The sequence below is a fragment of the Ammodytes marinus genome (assembly GCF_949987685.1).
Source record: "Ammodytes marinus genome assembly, chromosome: 8".
NCBI lineage: Eukaryota > Metazoa > Chordata > Actinopteri > Uranoscopiformes > Ammodytidae > Ammodytes > Ammodytes marinus.
This window is the reverse complement of record NC_137212.1, coordinates 17,903,599-17,918,106: the sequence shown is the minus strand read 5'-3', so window position 1 is coordinate 17,918,106 and position 14,508 is coordinate 17,903,599. Positions and strand designations below refer to the sequence as shown.

Sequence of the window (14,508 nt, the reverse complement as noted above, 5' to 3'; positions counted from 1 at the left end):
CTCAACAATAAGGATTGCCCGACGTCCCGGGGCAAGTAAAATGCCATGTCGGGCCAGTAACTATGACAACTGGCATGCCCGACCGGGCAACCAGGAGGTTCTGCTGAAATTCTTGAATAATAAAAAAAAAAATCATATTTCTTATTTAATTTTTTTGAATCGCCAAATACAATTTATCTATCTATGGTCTATTTTCATATTTAACTGGTGCTAATTATTACATTAACGCTAATTTTTGTGCGCGTAGTGTCTGCTACGTTGCATCTCTCCTCTCCTCTCTGCTCCGTTTTGTGAAGGGGGGGCGGGGCTCTACTGCCGATACACACACACATACACACGCAGACTCGGCACAACACCGGTGAGCACACACACACCCAGAAGAGAACTACACGCAGTAGGTTGGTGTGACAGAAAGTCCAAAAGCCAACGAGTACATTATAAATGGAGTGAAGTGAAGTCGACCCCGACCGTCTGAAAAGCAGCTAAAATATCCGCGTTTTTTAAATGCATTATGTACCCAACGTGGATCTAGTAGTAGCGAGGATGCTAACGTTAGCTCTGCTGCTAGTAGCCTAGTAGCCTAGCAGTTAATGTGCAGTTCAACACAAACATCATCAACAGTTATCAGAGGAGCATCTTTACAGCCTGCATAGATCTCAATAAATGGCCAAGAGGTGTCTGACTTCACATACCATGAGGCAGTGGAAGCTTAAAAGTAAGCTACTGGAAAAGTGTTCAAAACAGCCTGTCCTGAGCCAAATGTTGAGATTTTGAATCAAATCAAAATCACTCATACACACATTAAAATAATAGCAAAGAAAATATTAAAACAGATTGTTGTAGGCCTAAAAAAATGTTTGCAGAAAGAAGTTTTAAAGAATTGCTGTTGTAAAAGGAATAAGGTAAAACAAATAAAAATAAGTGCTGTTAAAGTTCTTTACATGATTTGTTTGCATAAAACATGTCTCGTTTGCAGTTATTGTAGGTTTAGAAACAAAAAAAAATACAAATGTTCCAACTCAAATAATATTTGAATAATAGCCTCCACTTTCAGTATGACCCTTAACTCATCTATAATACTGTCCATGACGATTATGCATTGTCAATAAAGAGCGAATATAACAATTATTTGAACACGCCTAATAGAAAAAAAAATTGTATAGGGGCCAGTAAAAATTTACTTCGGGCAAGTAGAATTCAGACCCACTTGCCCGACCGGGCAAGTGAAAAAAAACCTTAGCGTTGAGCCCTGAAGCGGAAATGATGAACGTGTTGATTTAAATACAGCACGGGTAGATGGAATCCGATCACAAGTAGACAGAGAAGTCACATTTGAAAATACAAGTGGGAACACACGGACTGAGAGCTGTTCACTTGTAACCAGATTCAAAAAGTCAGATGTTAATGCCAGGTGGAAACAGGGTCTATGTAAACACTAACAGATACTTAAACTTAAACAGACACTGAATTTGATGTGCTGTCAAACCAACCCCTCGGCCCACTGGTTGAATCACAACTACACTTTGCATCTGTTCCTGTACTTCCCTTTGCTGCTGAGCCACTTTTGCTTCCCTACATGGGATCAATAAAGTCTATCATATCTTAACTTCCTCTTGACAAGACATGTCCTGGACCTGGACACATGACCTCGTCCTCATCACATAAACTACTGATCAAAGATAGCATTGCAATCATTCAGTCAACACTATAAATGAACAGAATTAATCAAACAACCGAAAAATGGTTGATTGCAATTAGGCATTTGTCCAATAAATAACTGCAAATATATGATTTAATGCATTGCTTATCCAATTTTCGTTTTATTATAGATAATACCCTACACTATACAAAACAACATGCGTTTTAATTGTTTATTTCACATTTTATGAACTAAATGGTGAAGACGTTTAAAGGAAAATAGCCGGTCGAAAGATGACATGATTGCTTTGTAGTTTTTAACCAAAATGAACACCGACTTCCTAACGACCAAAATAGCCTCTTTCAAAGAACATGTCCAAATTTCACCCACAAAGACCTGACGTGCAAATTAATGCTGCATCATTATTATCACACAAATGGACTACCAGAAAAAGAGGCACTTTGATAAGACAGTGGAAGACTGAGAGTACAGTCCCAAGCTTCCTCACTTAAGAGTCTTTGTTCTATTACTGTGTGCTCTTGAAGAGTAGCAGTGTGACTGCATCCTGACTGCATCCTGGCTGCTATCAGAAAGGACTACTCCTGCCCATACATCGAGTGAACCAAACAGCGCAGACATTGAGTGGTGCTGCACTTAGTAGGTCTATCTCTATTTCTCCATTTATATTTTGAGACGGGGAGATTCTTCAGACTTTTGAGATGTGCCAGTCAGGAATTTAAAACTTATTTTTTTGTTCATGAGCAAATGCTTGCACCGGCTTCTTGCTGCAATGGCGTGAGAAGGTCGTGTCTGGGGGGCAGCAGCAGAAACTAGGAAGGTTATGCCAGTGGTAACCATCCACTGGAGTTGGAGGACAAACATGATTGAGGCCAAAAAAGCCAGCTGCAGGTACATTGACATAAAACACCACACCAATTGTACACAATCAAGGGTGTACAATCAAGTCACGCATAGGCCTGTCACAAACACTGAGATACGGAAGTAAGAATAAACCATGTGTAGGCACTTTTTTGAATTCCATGTAAGACACGACGGATGTACAGATACAGAAAAGCCCTATATGAATAAAACTGCATTCAAATAATGATGATATTATGCACGCATCCTGTCATCACCATTACTTTCAAGCCATTTCAGTGCACTCAGAGATTCTGCCTGGGGGAAGAAGGCTTAGAGGCAGGCCATCTAAAGGCATGGACGGGTTACTTCTGGGCTGTTTCTCCATGACTCACACAGAGCAGATAACAATATCAATGACTGGCTATTGCTCTGAGGCAGAAACATGGTCGATGGGGGAGACATTGCCACACCTGTTATGTGATGCACCTCTTTCTATATGACCATTTACCCACATCATTAGTTACCTAATTCTAAAATGCACTGATGGAATATGTTATTAAAATATAATCACATAAAGAGTAGCTTTCATCTTTGATGTTTGCATGAGTGCAGTCATTCGGTGACGACTTAAATAATTCACACAGATCTCCCACTGGATCAAAGTGTGCCTTCGGCTTTGCTGAGTGTGTTGTAACAGTAGACATAATCAGACAGAGGATGTAAGCGAGCATGTGAAAACCACTAGCTATTGTAATGCGAGTCTGGCTGCTATAGTGAGTTAATGGGGTGGAATTGCTCCTGAAGCACCGGAGGCAAGCAAATAAATCACTGTTAACCAAACCAAGTGTCACATACAGGGAAACAGAACCAGCTAACCTCCAGTCACGAGGCGTAAAGCTGAGCATATACGACTCTTCTTCAATACAAAAACAGTGTCTCTCCTTTGGGGATCACCAGATCACATTCAGCGCACACATACGCTGCTATTCCGGTGTCAACTGAGAAAAAACGTAGGTATCCATCATCTTAATAAAATACCTCCAGTACACAGACAATAGACAAATTAACACAAACACAGTAAAATGGATGAGACATGAGAGAAGGTGAGGTTGGTTGGCATGGCTATTTCCGCTAACGCGTCGTTGTCAAACTAGCATGGACCGGGCTAGCAAGCGCTAATGAGCAGCAAACAAATATCAAAGTGAACACAGATTCCTTCATGGTCACCCACATAACGCGGTGCTCTTGTTACCTGAATGCTGCGTGAATATATTGATCCCTGGGTCGGGCACGTTGACTGCAGCAGCCCTGCCTGGCATTGTCCCGGTGCCACTGCCGGGTTCCCGGGGTCTCCTCCCGGCGCCGCTCCCCCGGTTCCCCTTCCCTTGGTGCGGTTGGGGCGCGTGGGGCTGTGGTGGCTGGAGTCCGGTCGATGTGCTCTCACCGACGCGGCCTACCTGCTGTCCCATCCCAGTTGTTTGGCGTGAGGACGTTCGGGACGAAGCGAGCAAACCCCCTGCGCACCTCTGGTTCACATTCCCCCCAAAGCTGGAGCGGCCTGGCCCGAATAGTCTTCCTCCTCAATCCCCTCCCCGCTCTTCTTCAGCAAGCTAACGTTGAATAGCCCGGAATTAGCTCGCTCGGCTAGCCCCGTTAGCTAACGTTAGCAGCTACCAGTGAAACCCACCCACCCTGCCTTTAACAATAAAATCGCAACCTCGTCGCGTGACAGCAATTGTCTCAGTCCCGGTGGTCCAGGTGGTATCAGAGCAGATATTGGCGGTACCAGTGGAGCGAGATTCGGTCAAATGTGGAGCTTTTTCAGGATCAATTTGCTATTGTCCGGCCGCTACGCGCCCCCTCTGACGCCGCCATCTTTACCGCAGAATAGAAGATGTGTTGCACAAGGCGGGGGGGTTCGCCGCGATCCCCTGTCGCCGCGATCCTCTGTCGCCGCGATCCTCCACCTCTCCAACACTAAGCCAACCTGATCCAAACAGTCCTCGAGCACCGGACCGGTTCCTGCGGGCGGGGGTCTGAGGTGGGCTCTCTGATCACAGAGTCCTTGAGAAAAAGTGCAAAAAAGCTTAAAACAACACTTTCAACTTTTGTTTTGTCAAGCTGAGTGATGGAAACAAAAAATAAAGTGCTATAAAACCATACCTAAGATGAAATTGTCTGAAAAGTGTATGGGCTTTGTGATTATTACTACAATATTCTAAATTCAAAAACGACAAAAAAACCTTTGTAACCGATATGCCAATTTTGCAGATTAGACAGGCATTAAACTGTAGGCTACATAGAAATAGCCTACACATTTTCATTAGCCTACTACTAGAACATAAACAACACAATTGTAAGGATAGAATGAATAAGAGTTAAAGGGATTTCACGTTTTTTTTATTCTTTATAGTTATTTTATCAGACTTTTGTCTACATACGATAATAGAACACACTGATTCATAAAATTGTCACCTGACACAGCTATTGAAGGCCATAAAAAAGATCATAATTGATATGACAGTAAATAACTAGGCAAAGCTATGCTCCCCAAAAATAAAAAATTAATATATAAATAAAGTTTTTCTGCAGCCTGGCTATTTTCTATCCTTATTGAAAATATATTTAAGGCATAAAGTAAGTCTTCAGCCATATTTTGAGTTCTCCAGAATTGGTTAAGTACGACAGGGCCTTCCAAAATGTCTGTTATTATCTGTAAATATAAGAAATCAGTTGCTGATACTTGTGTTTGTTAATATAACGTTTGTAAGGGACTCTTGGGAAGCCTCACTTTCTCCTGGACCAACATTCACAGTAAACTGTGCAGAGGTTGTGAAGTAAAAGCTTTTAATACAGTGCCACCTGGTGGTCATAAACAGTTTTTGGATGAGCAGAGTGTTCTACCGCTGGTTTTTAACTTTGTGTTGTGCATCTCATTATTCACCAATGTAAATAAAGTCTCCTTGCATTGAAATATGTCAAAATGAGCAATAGTTACTGTGCATGAACTTTATGATTTCTTAAAAAAAAAAATATATATATATATATATATACACTTTATTTCATGATCAGAAGACCTCAAAGCACACCGAACATGTACATTCCTTATTCTTTTAGTTGAACATGGAAACGACTGTTCTGTAAACTAGTATGATTAACAACAAATCACTCGTTTAACATACTCAGACAAAGCAAACTGTAGCCCTTGGTGCTTATCAAGTATCATCAATATTAGAATGTTATGACATTCTAGCAGCCAGCTGCAACAGTAGTAGTTATTCTGCATATTGATTTCACCTTAACAGAACTCAACATTCGTCATTAACAAAATAAAACATAATTCAAGTTCAAAATAAGTTCTCTGATGTTGTCATATTCCTTTCATAAAGAATACATTCAGCGGTCACAGAATATACTGTCTTCATACAGCATACTCTGTTTTGTTTAACATTTTGTTTTATGGAGTTTAGTGTCATTGCTTGACAACTGGATATAAAGAGAAAAGTTATTACATTTGGGAAACACATTGTGAGACTTCCAAGTGTACCACAATTTGTAAGTGTGAAGCCCTACGTCACAGTTTCATATATTTGCGATAAAATATTACCCCAAATATATCAGTGTGTCGACTGGCACATTCATGTTCCTCTCCTTCAGAGGAGTTGACTGCAGTTTTGAAGTAAAAATACAGAGGTCGCACATCCTCATACATTTATACAAAACACCAAACAGTGGCCGTTTTTCAAAATAAATCTTATTGGCAGTAAAAATAAATAAAATTTAAATGATTTCCAAAGAACATACTGAATAGTATTTATAATATAGTAATCATGGCACTGCATGTGTGAATGATGTTTGGATTCAGCTGCCATATCATGATTGCACATGATCACATTGGCACAATGAGTAGTTTCACAGTTGATCATGTAAACATAATGGGAAAAACAAATAGTACATGAGAGCAAAAGAGTTCCCAAGTGGGCTTTGTTTCTGAAAACCTAAAACGGGTAAGTAAGGCATCACTTTGACTTTGCTGGTACTAGTGTTAGGAACATTTTGGCAGATACTTATTGGATCTCCTCCACTCACAGGCTCAGTCACCACGCTTAGTGCAATAAAGTTAAACAAAAATTAAAAACCAGGAGGTTATGATAGTAACAGAAGGGCTGGTCAAATGTATACTGATCGATTGATGATCCTCGGCAGTAGTTTAAACGTAGTTCAAGGCCAATCAGAGGCCGCCTCTCTGGCAGCTCCAGGAGCGAGGCTTCAGTAACTCAAGGAATGAAGGCTGGAACGAAAAACATTTATTAAAACATTAAATTAAACTACATTTGTGTCTATATTAAAAGGAGGAAGAGGGGGGGGGGGGGGTCATTTCACCGAACTGCACAAAGCAATGCTATATGTATTACCTCCTTTAGAGGGCAGTAGCGCTGTGCATACCACTCCTGGGAGTACAGACAGATAATGACTCCCTGACCCAGGAAGAGGGATGTCCACATGATTACGTTCCAGATGGGACCTTTCCTTTGGTCATGGAGAATGAAGTTGAACATCACTGAGAGAGGGTGAGAAATGAAGACGAGGGTAGAAAAAAATGAAAGATACATGCAGGGAGACATAACTTGATTTTGTGTGAATCATAACACAGACTGAATAATAATATGTATTGTGTTAAGTCTAGTCTAGAGTAGTGAGGTCTCTTCTCTTACTTCCAAAGCACATGAAGAGGCAGAAGAGCACGGGATAGAAGAATCCAAAGCAGATTGCAAGAATGTATTCGTGGACCACAGCAGACACTGTAAACACCATCAGCATGGCTGCTGCTCTGAAACGCTTCCGAGACATCTGGAATGACAAAAGGGGAGCGAACAGTCAAGTCAAAACAGCAGTGGTGTACGTTTAATCTGATCCATTCCTTTTTCTTCCTTTTTTTAACAAATAACTTAGAAAACTTATCTGATGGCTTGTCACACTAATGTTAAAGACCTACCTCAGAAAGCAGCTGCTGTTCTTTAAAAAAAATATATATATATCGTTAGCAAAAGCACTCACCCACAGCAAGTCCAGATAAATATAATAGTACAGCCAGTCATGGACTACCACGTTCCAAGTGCGATAGTAATTGGCAAAAGAGGTTGAATTCCACCAATCCTGTGGGGTGTAATAAAAAAATTATTAAGTTAAGTATGAAGTTCAACACAAGAACTTTAATTAAATGTTGCTTTGGCTGACAGTGACAGCACAAGTACCTTGTAAAACATCCTGTCAGCAAAGCGGAGCATCTCAGCAAAAGCATTAAGCCAACAGTGGAGGAAAGCAAAGAATGCCAGGAAGAGAACCAAAACTCCTTAAAAAAAAGGAGAAAGAAATTACAGAATTTGACTTATAATGTATTACTAATGCATCCATTGCAACTGAGTCAGAGCAAGTAGTGAATGAAAGGGGATTTGTTGATAGGAGTCCACAAACTAGTGGCCAATCTTACCTGGCAAGATGGAGTTAAAGACGCAGAGGACCATGGCCCTCAGGTCAAAAAGCTGCAGGCTGATGCTGTGGAACTGAGGGATGCACAGCCGCACAAACACATAGTAGGCATAGAACAGACTGCCTAGTACCTATGGGGTGGTTGAAATGATCAGTAAAGTGGGAATATATTTTGCTTGCATTCTTAAATGAGTTCAAACTTCAATGTGAAAGAGGTTGATACCTGAAGTAACTTTGTGGCCACGTAGCTCCATCTGATCACTGGGTTCCTGCAATGAGTGAGAAACAAGGTTTTATCAAACACATTAACTACAGTATAAAGGAGAACTATACTAAAAATGAGAGGCTCTGCTTACCTGGGATACTTGTCTCTGTAGATAAGTGTGGGTGCAAATAGAAAGTAGAGATACTGAGGAAACTGAGGGACCACTGGGCTGGGGCCTACAGATGACAGGAGAGACTGTATCAACATAAAGACAAAAGGAAAAGAGAAATAGAAAGAAAGAAACTACATGCATTGGCAAATAGGGAACTGAGCAGCAAAACACAGGGGGGGGGGGGGGAAGAGAGAAGAGAAAAAACATGTTGTAGTTGGAAATGTACATACTGGTCTTGTCTTTAGCCCAGGTCTGGACTCTTGGTACATTTTCCCTTACAAAGGAGTGGGCTTTCATCGTGAGACGAACCTGAATTAGACAAATAATAAACAATAACGGACGCAGCTGCAATTACAATATTTTCTATAGGATCAATTCAAGAAGTGGAGGCTATATTCCGATAGGCAAACAAGGCTTTTACATAAAGGCAAGAATCGCCACGCATCATCCGTGGATGTGACCCTGGACATTAACTAATACACAGCCACACAGTTCATGTACCTGTTCCAGGATGATGATGAAGCAGGATGCAGGTGGCAAACTGTTAGACACCACCACATATGTGGGCAGGAATCCCAGGCCCAGAGTTTGGTAGAGCAGGAATAGAGAGCCAAACAGCAAACTGCACAACCTGGGGTGACTGGAAGATCCACCCTGGCTCTGTGACCAAAGGTGGAACAGGTTGTAGGGAACCACCAACACTGACAGGAACATGCAGATCCATGTGCACACCACTAGAGGGAACCGTCCAAACGCGTAGACCAGCAGGTCGAAGTCCAGCACCAGTCTGAGGCAAAGGAGATGCAGAAGAGAGGAGAAAACATGTAGGAAGATCAGTTATGGGTTTCATTACTCTGACTAAATCAAAACAATGAAGATGATTTGTTAAATTGACTTAATTGAAAAGTTGATCAAAATCCCAAGGTATTACATTGTACATAGCAGACTTCAACATTACCTGCCTTCATCAAGGAAATCTACCACTAGTGTACTGAGGATGAAGAGAATGAGCAGGGCAATAAACATGTGGTAGATAGTCCTGATGTGGTTCACCTCGAACAGCTCGCTGCAAATAAAAAGCACACAGCATGTGATTTGAATCTGTACAGCTACTCTGACGTCAACGAAAAAATATTCAAACACAGATTTCAATCAAGTGCACTGTAATAACAAATGCACTTTAGTCTTCAGGTAGAAAAATGTACATGTCTTACAGATCAAAGTGTCAACTTACTCTAGGAGGGACCTGCGACTGACAAACTGCTTGCCCTGGCCATGAGGAGGCCGAAAATGCCTAAAAAAGGGAAACGAGAGGCATCAGCGAACAGCAAATCTATATTTTGTTGGACAGCATGTGTACAGTATGCGTGTATGACCAAGTGATAAATAGGGGTTAGTTTGTCCATATGTGTTGAAAGCCTACACATTTGGTATGCAGTGCTTTGATAGGCTAGAGAAGTTAAAAAGGCAACACCTGAGTTTGCTCCGCTCCTTGTCTGACAGCGGAGGTGAGAAGACAGCAGACACAGACACAGGCTCCAGGCTGGCCGACTCCTCGATGAGACTGTCCATGAAGTCATTGACCTGACTGTCAAACTGACGCATCAGGTCACTCTTCAGGAACTAAGCAGTAGCAAAAGACGCAGGAAGAGTTATCGCTCAAGGTCTACTAACACTTGAACAAATACAGAATATTTGTGTATTTATGTGGCAAAAATTATGTCCCGCCTTCTGAACATGCAATGATTCATAATTGCATTAACATGTTTTTTTTTTTCTCAAAACAACCTCAGAGAGACATGGTTTGAAAAAATTATTTTGCCAGCCTCAAAGACCTATGCAATCATCAGCGGTTGCTCTGGATAATTACATGAGCTAATTGGGTCAAATGTTAGGCACCTTTGCTCAAAGTGGATTTTTTCTCAATCATATAGAAATAAATACTGTTTGCAAACAATACACATTTTCACATCTTCAATATAAGCCCTTGTAGGGAGTAGATTTGCAGCACCATTACCTGCATTATAAAATTGTTGATCTATTAAAATGCAAACAGAGAGCTGCTGTTGGCAGTAAAGAACTCTGACTTGGTGCCATTACTAGAGGGTGACACTTAAAACTGTGTAATTTACGTACCACTGTATGATAAGCAAGATTGAGCAATCTTTAAAAGTGATCATGTTCCAAAGGCCAAACACATTATGAATTTGATTGCAATGAATTGATTCATTTTCATATTAACTGTGTGTGTGTGTGTGTGTGTGTGTGTGTGTGTGTGTGTGTTTTAGTCATCACTCCACGTGTTTAAGTCCACAATCCAAAGTTTATTCTGGATTTAATGATACAGCTGAAATCAATCCAATAGGGATTTGGTTTCTCAAAGTTTCCCAAAACAATGTCTAACTATGTGTAAAATAAAACCCATTAAAACATACATAAACCCAATAATTCAAGTAAGTGCTAGAAGACTAGTAATGTCATAAATAAACCGTACAAGACTAAACAAAGATATGTTGTATTTTAATTTAATAATTTTACTGCGCTGTGTCAATCTAGGTTAAATGAATGATTGATGGATGGCAGGATGACAAAAATAATCCCTTATGTTTTTTTCCCTCTGGGAGGGTGTTCAAAGTGGCCGGCCTTAACATGCAGGCTAAGCCTTTTCTGAACCTTGTCCACTGACTTACTAACCTCTGCTTTCCGTTTCAGTTGTAGCTTTTTGCTGATCACTTGTTCCACCTCAATTTTTCCTGAAATTTTAAAGAGAAAACACAAGTCTGTGAGCATATGATAAAATAATAAATTCTCATCATGCTTCTATGTAATCTTCCAATGTCATGGTGAAGCCAAGTGACGTGGACACACCCAAATGATCAACAGAGTTAACCAGGGTTGCCGTTTCTCAACAGAACCTTGACCTGGGAAATGTCAATATCAATTCAAGCCATGTCATTTACTTTGAGAAATGACCAACAGATGATCTCCCAGTGGTAAATTGTGGGGCATTCGAGGACATGACACGTAAAAAGAAATTACTCTTGTTTTATTGTTCACATAGAATAAAAATCTGTTTTTAATAACACATGTAACCCAAAACATAAAACCCTCCGTTACGAGATTGAAATATTGACAGAGATTGAAATAATTGTCAAATTGCAAATATTTGAATGCATACTGTACGCAGTTTGAAGTCAAATGACATCAAGGTAAAGATCCAATGCTGCAAAATCCAAAAGGAAACATACCCTTGAGTTTGTGTAGCACATACAATGACGGGTCCGCAAAGCATATTTGACTTATTGTGGTAAAGGTTACTATAGGTCGTTTATAGGTAATTAGTCTTGACATCCGTGACAGTGACAAGCATCAGTGGCATTCCATCAACCCAGCAACAGCATGTCAAATTAAATGTACAGCAAAGAGAAAACGATCACTGAACTGTACTTGACATTTTTAGGGAGCCAATGAATTACTTTTAGAAGGATAATCATTGTCCACATTTTTTTTTTCAAACACTAAATATAGAAGTGGTTATGTTGCTCAACGACATCAGTGTGACAGTGATCACTTCTCATTATTACTTCATTGACCATCTTCCAGCTAAAAGATTATACTTTATTGTCCGTTTTCACGGAAATTTTACTTGCAGTACAAGCTCCAACAAGTATACATGAAAACATGAAACAACATTAAAAACATAAACAACAACAGTGAATAATAAATATGATGGGGGGGTCCAGCCCTGCAAAAAGTGGTCATAAATAATATGGGGTTAAAAGTCACTTCTTTGCCTTTCTGTGCTGATTCAGCAGTGAGATTGACAAAGGCACAAATGAATGTTTATATTTTATTTTTCTGCACTCCGGCACCCTGTAACGCCTCCCCGAGGGTAGGAGCTGGTACTCCCCGTGTAAGACATGGGCCGGGTCCAGACTGATCTTGTCAGCTAAAAGGGGAACACGTCACCATATGACAACGTTTCGGTGACTGATACATCTAAGGAATTTGGCTGAATCAACACTGAAGCACACTGCACCTCAAATGTCTATGTGGTAAGAGGTCAATGTCCACTCCCTTGGGCCTACGGATAAGAAAGATTGGGATTGTCTTACCATTGCTGCTAATGTGATTGTCTCCATTGTCTTTGCAACATTCTCCCTCCATAGAACTATCCAAGTCAGTGAAGGTGGGCATCTTTGGAATGGCTCGGGAGCGAGACCGGAGGACACTGTCATCCTCACACTCCATCCTAAAAAAATTATAATAGCTTCAGTTACATTATTTTTTTAAAGACAGTTGCAGAAATAACAAGGTAAACATATGATGCCTTGAGTACATAAAGAAATGAGCTGAGGTTTGCCTACCCGCCTTGCATGCACCTCAGCTAAAGGAGAAACCATCAGACATTGTAATGATTTTGAATGATTTAAAAACTAAATAATATTCTCTGTCAGGTTCAGCAATGATGATCAACAATTTTAAACAACTTTCTCTTAAAATTAATTTTGGCCTAAATGTTTCGTGTTCTTTGGGGATATTTTCAAGCATATGATTTCAGAAAGTTATAGCCTACTAAAATAACAGCCAGCGGTTGCACATCTGACTGTGCTGCAGCAGAGAAATGCATCCCCTGAGGTATCCAACAGTCCAAACTACGCGCTGGTAAAAAAAAACATTTGATTCACGGATCTAGTTACAGTGTGTCTTAATTTTTCGGTATAGGTGTACAGTATGAAGGTGCATGAAATAATAGGCGGGCATGCAGAACTATGCCTAACAACTGTAGCAACTAGCAAGTGCATCACATAGCCTACTCATACCCATTCGCATTCACATGAGACACAGCAGACCCTATTGACAATCAAGTCAACACACTCACATGACACGGACATGCAACAGACAGCCAGCTAACACTTCAGTTAGCTCCCGTCAGCTGAGTCAGTGACAGGCGGCGATTTATTCACGAGTTAACTATGGGGTTTGGGATAAATGGCACCCATGGCACATGGCTTAATTCTGGCTTTAATTGCCCCTACTCCAGTCGTGCTTCTGCCTGGTGATAGTCGCGGCTGCTAGTACTGGGTAACAAAATAGCCAACTTGTTGACGTCTATCGTTAGCTACACACGGAACCGCTTGACTGACGTCGAAGGGAAGCTAAAAAAATAATGATAGCCTACCTACTCGCTTCAAACTCCGAGGGCTCTCTTATTAAGTCGACGTCCGGTGTTGCTGAGAACAAAATCGGACTCCTTCAATCACAGCAGAGTGGGCTGCTGCACACCTTTCCCATTGCATTTACACAGGAGATGAGGAGCTGGGCGGCCGGCGCTAATTGGTCGAAAGTCTCTCTTCCTTTTGACGTCACCAGCGCCCACAATGTTGACCATCGTTGTCACAAGCAACAACTTATAAAACCTCCTTCAGCATGACACGCAAGCTAAATAAATAATACGAAGACATCTACTGTCTTTGAGAATTTAGTCAAATCCGAATAATAAGTATTTAGCCAGAATGAAAAGTGATAGGCCTACATAAGTCCCACTGTATGCTGAAATATGATATGGTTCCTATTTTGCTGTGTCGTCATTTTATTTAACACTCATGTATTTATATCATTTTATTGGTTTATTTACAAGGATAGCCTATATTTTTGTTGAACATAAGCAAATAGCCTAACTGCTTAAGGACTGGGGTTAGAAATAGGCACCATGCAGGCACCCTGTCAGCTTTAATAATGATGAGTACATTTGGATCAAGGAACCTTGTTCAAGACAGGATCCACATCGTCATCATGCCAGTTGACTGGGCAGCGGGCTAGTCTCATGACTTAAGTGCGATAAATTACAATTAACTGCAAAGACAAAGGGATACATTTATGAAAATCAGAAACAAATTCATCTATTTTACAACCTTTCCAAATGGGGGGAGAGAGAGCAAGGCAGCCAAATGTATTATCTTAAAGAGAATGAGAAATAATTACTGTCATTAAACTGAAGCTTTTATACAAAGTGAATTATTTTATGCTGTTTAACTGAATTAGTTATTATATTAGTGCATGTTGTTTCAATATCTTTGTTAAAATGAATGTGAGACAGGGTGTCCCCGGACTTCCCTAGATAGGTGTAGCAACCACCCC

The 14,508-nt window shown here is 40.6% G+C and overlaps 2 protein-coding genes across 3 annotated transcripts in view; both read right to left on the bottom strand.

Annotated features, from left to right (window-relative positions):
* Window positions 1-4,186, bottom strand: part of abl2 (c-abl oncogene 2, non-receptor tyrosine kinase) — a 31,245-nt gene extending 27,059 nt beyond the window's left edge. Inside the window, exon 1 of one of the 2 annotated variants that reach the window (XM_080032945.1) lies at window positions 3,753-4,186. In XM_080032945.1, coding sequence (XP_079889071.1) covers window positions 3,753-3,969 — 217 coding nt within the window. In that variant the 5' untranslated portion in view covers window positions 3,970-4,186. The remainder of the gene's footprint in view (window positions 1-3,752) is intronic. The other variant, XM_080032946.1, reaches the window with a different exon arrangement.
* A 1,523-nt stretch (window positions 4,187-5,709) lies between these two features.
* Window positions 5,710-13,648, bottom strand: soat1 (sterol O-acyltransferase 1). Its single transcript, XM_080033296.1, has 16 exons — window positions 13,550-13,648; window positions 12,483-12,619; window positions 11,062-11,120; window positions 9,842-9,990; window positions 9,602-9,661; window positions 9,326-9,433; window positions 8,869-9,154; window positions 8,598-8,676; window positions 8,347-8,431; window positions 8,214-8,259; window positions 7,992-8,121; window positions 7,756-7,853; window positions 7,559-7,657; window positions 7,216-7,351; window positions 6,916-7,061; window positions 5,710-6,791 (listed from the first exon to the last, which is right to left on the bottom strand). The coding sequence occupies exons 2-16, from the start codon at window positions 12,616-12,618 to the stop codon at window positions 6,732-6,734; spliced, it is 1,677 nt and encodes a 558-aa protein (XP_079889422.1). The 5' UTR covers window position 12,619; window positions 13,550-13,648; the 3' UTR covers window positions 5,710-6,731.
* Window positions 13,649-14,508: the final 860 nt, after the last annotated feature.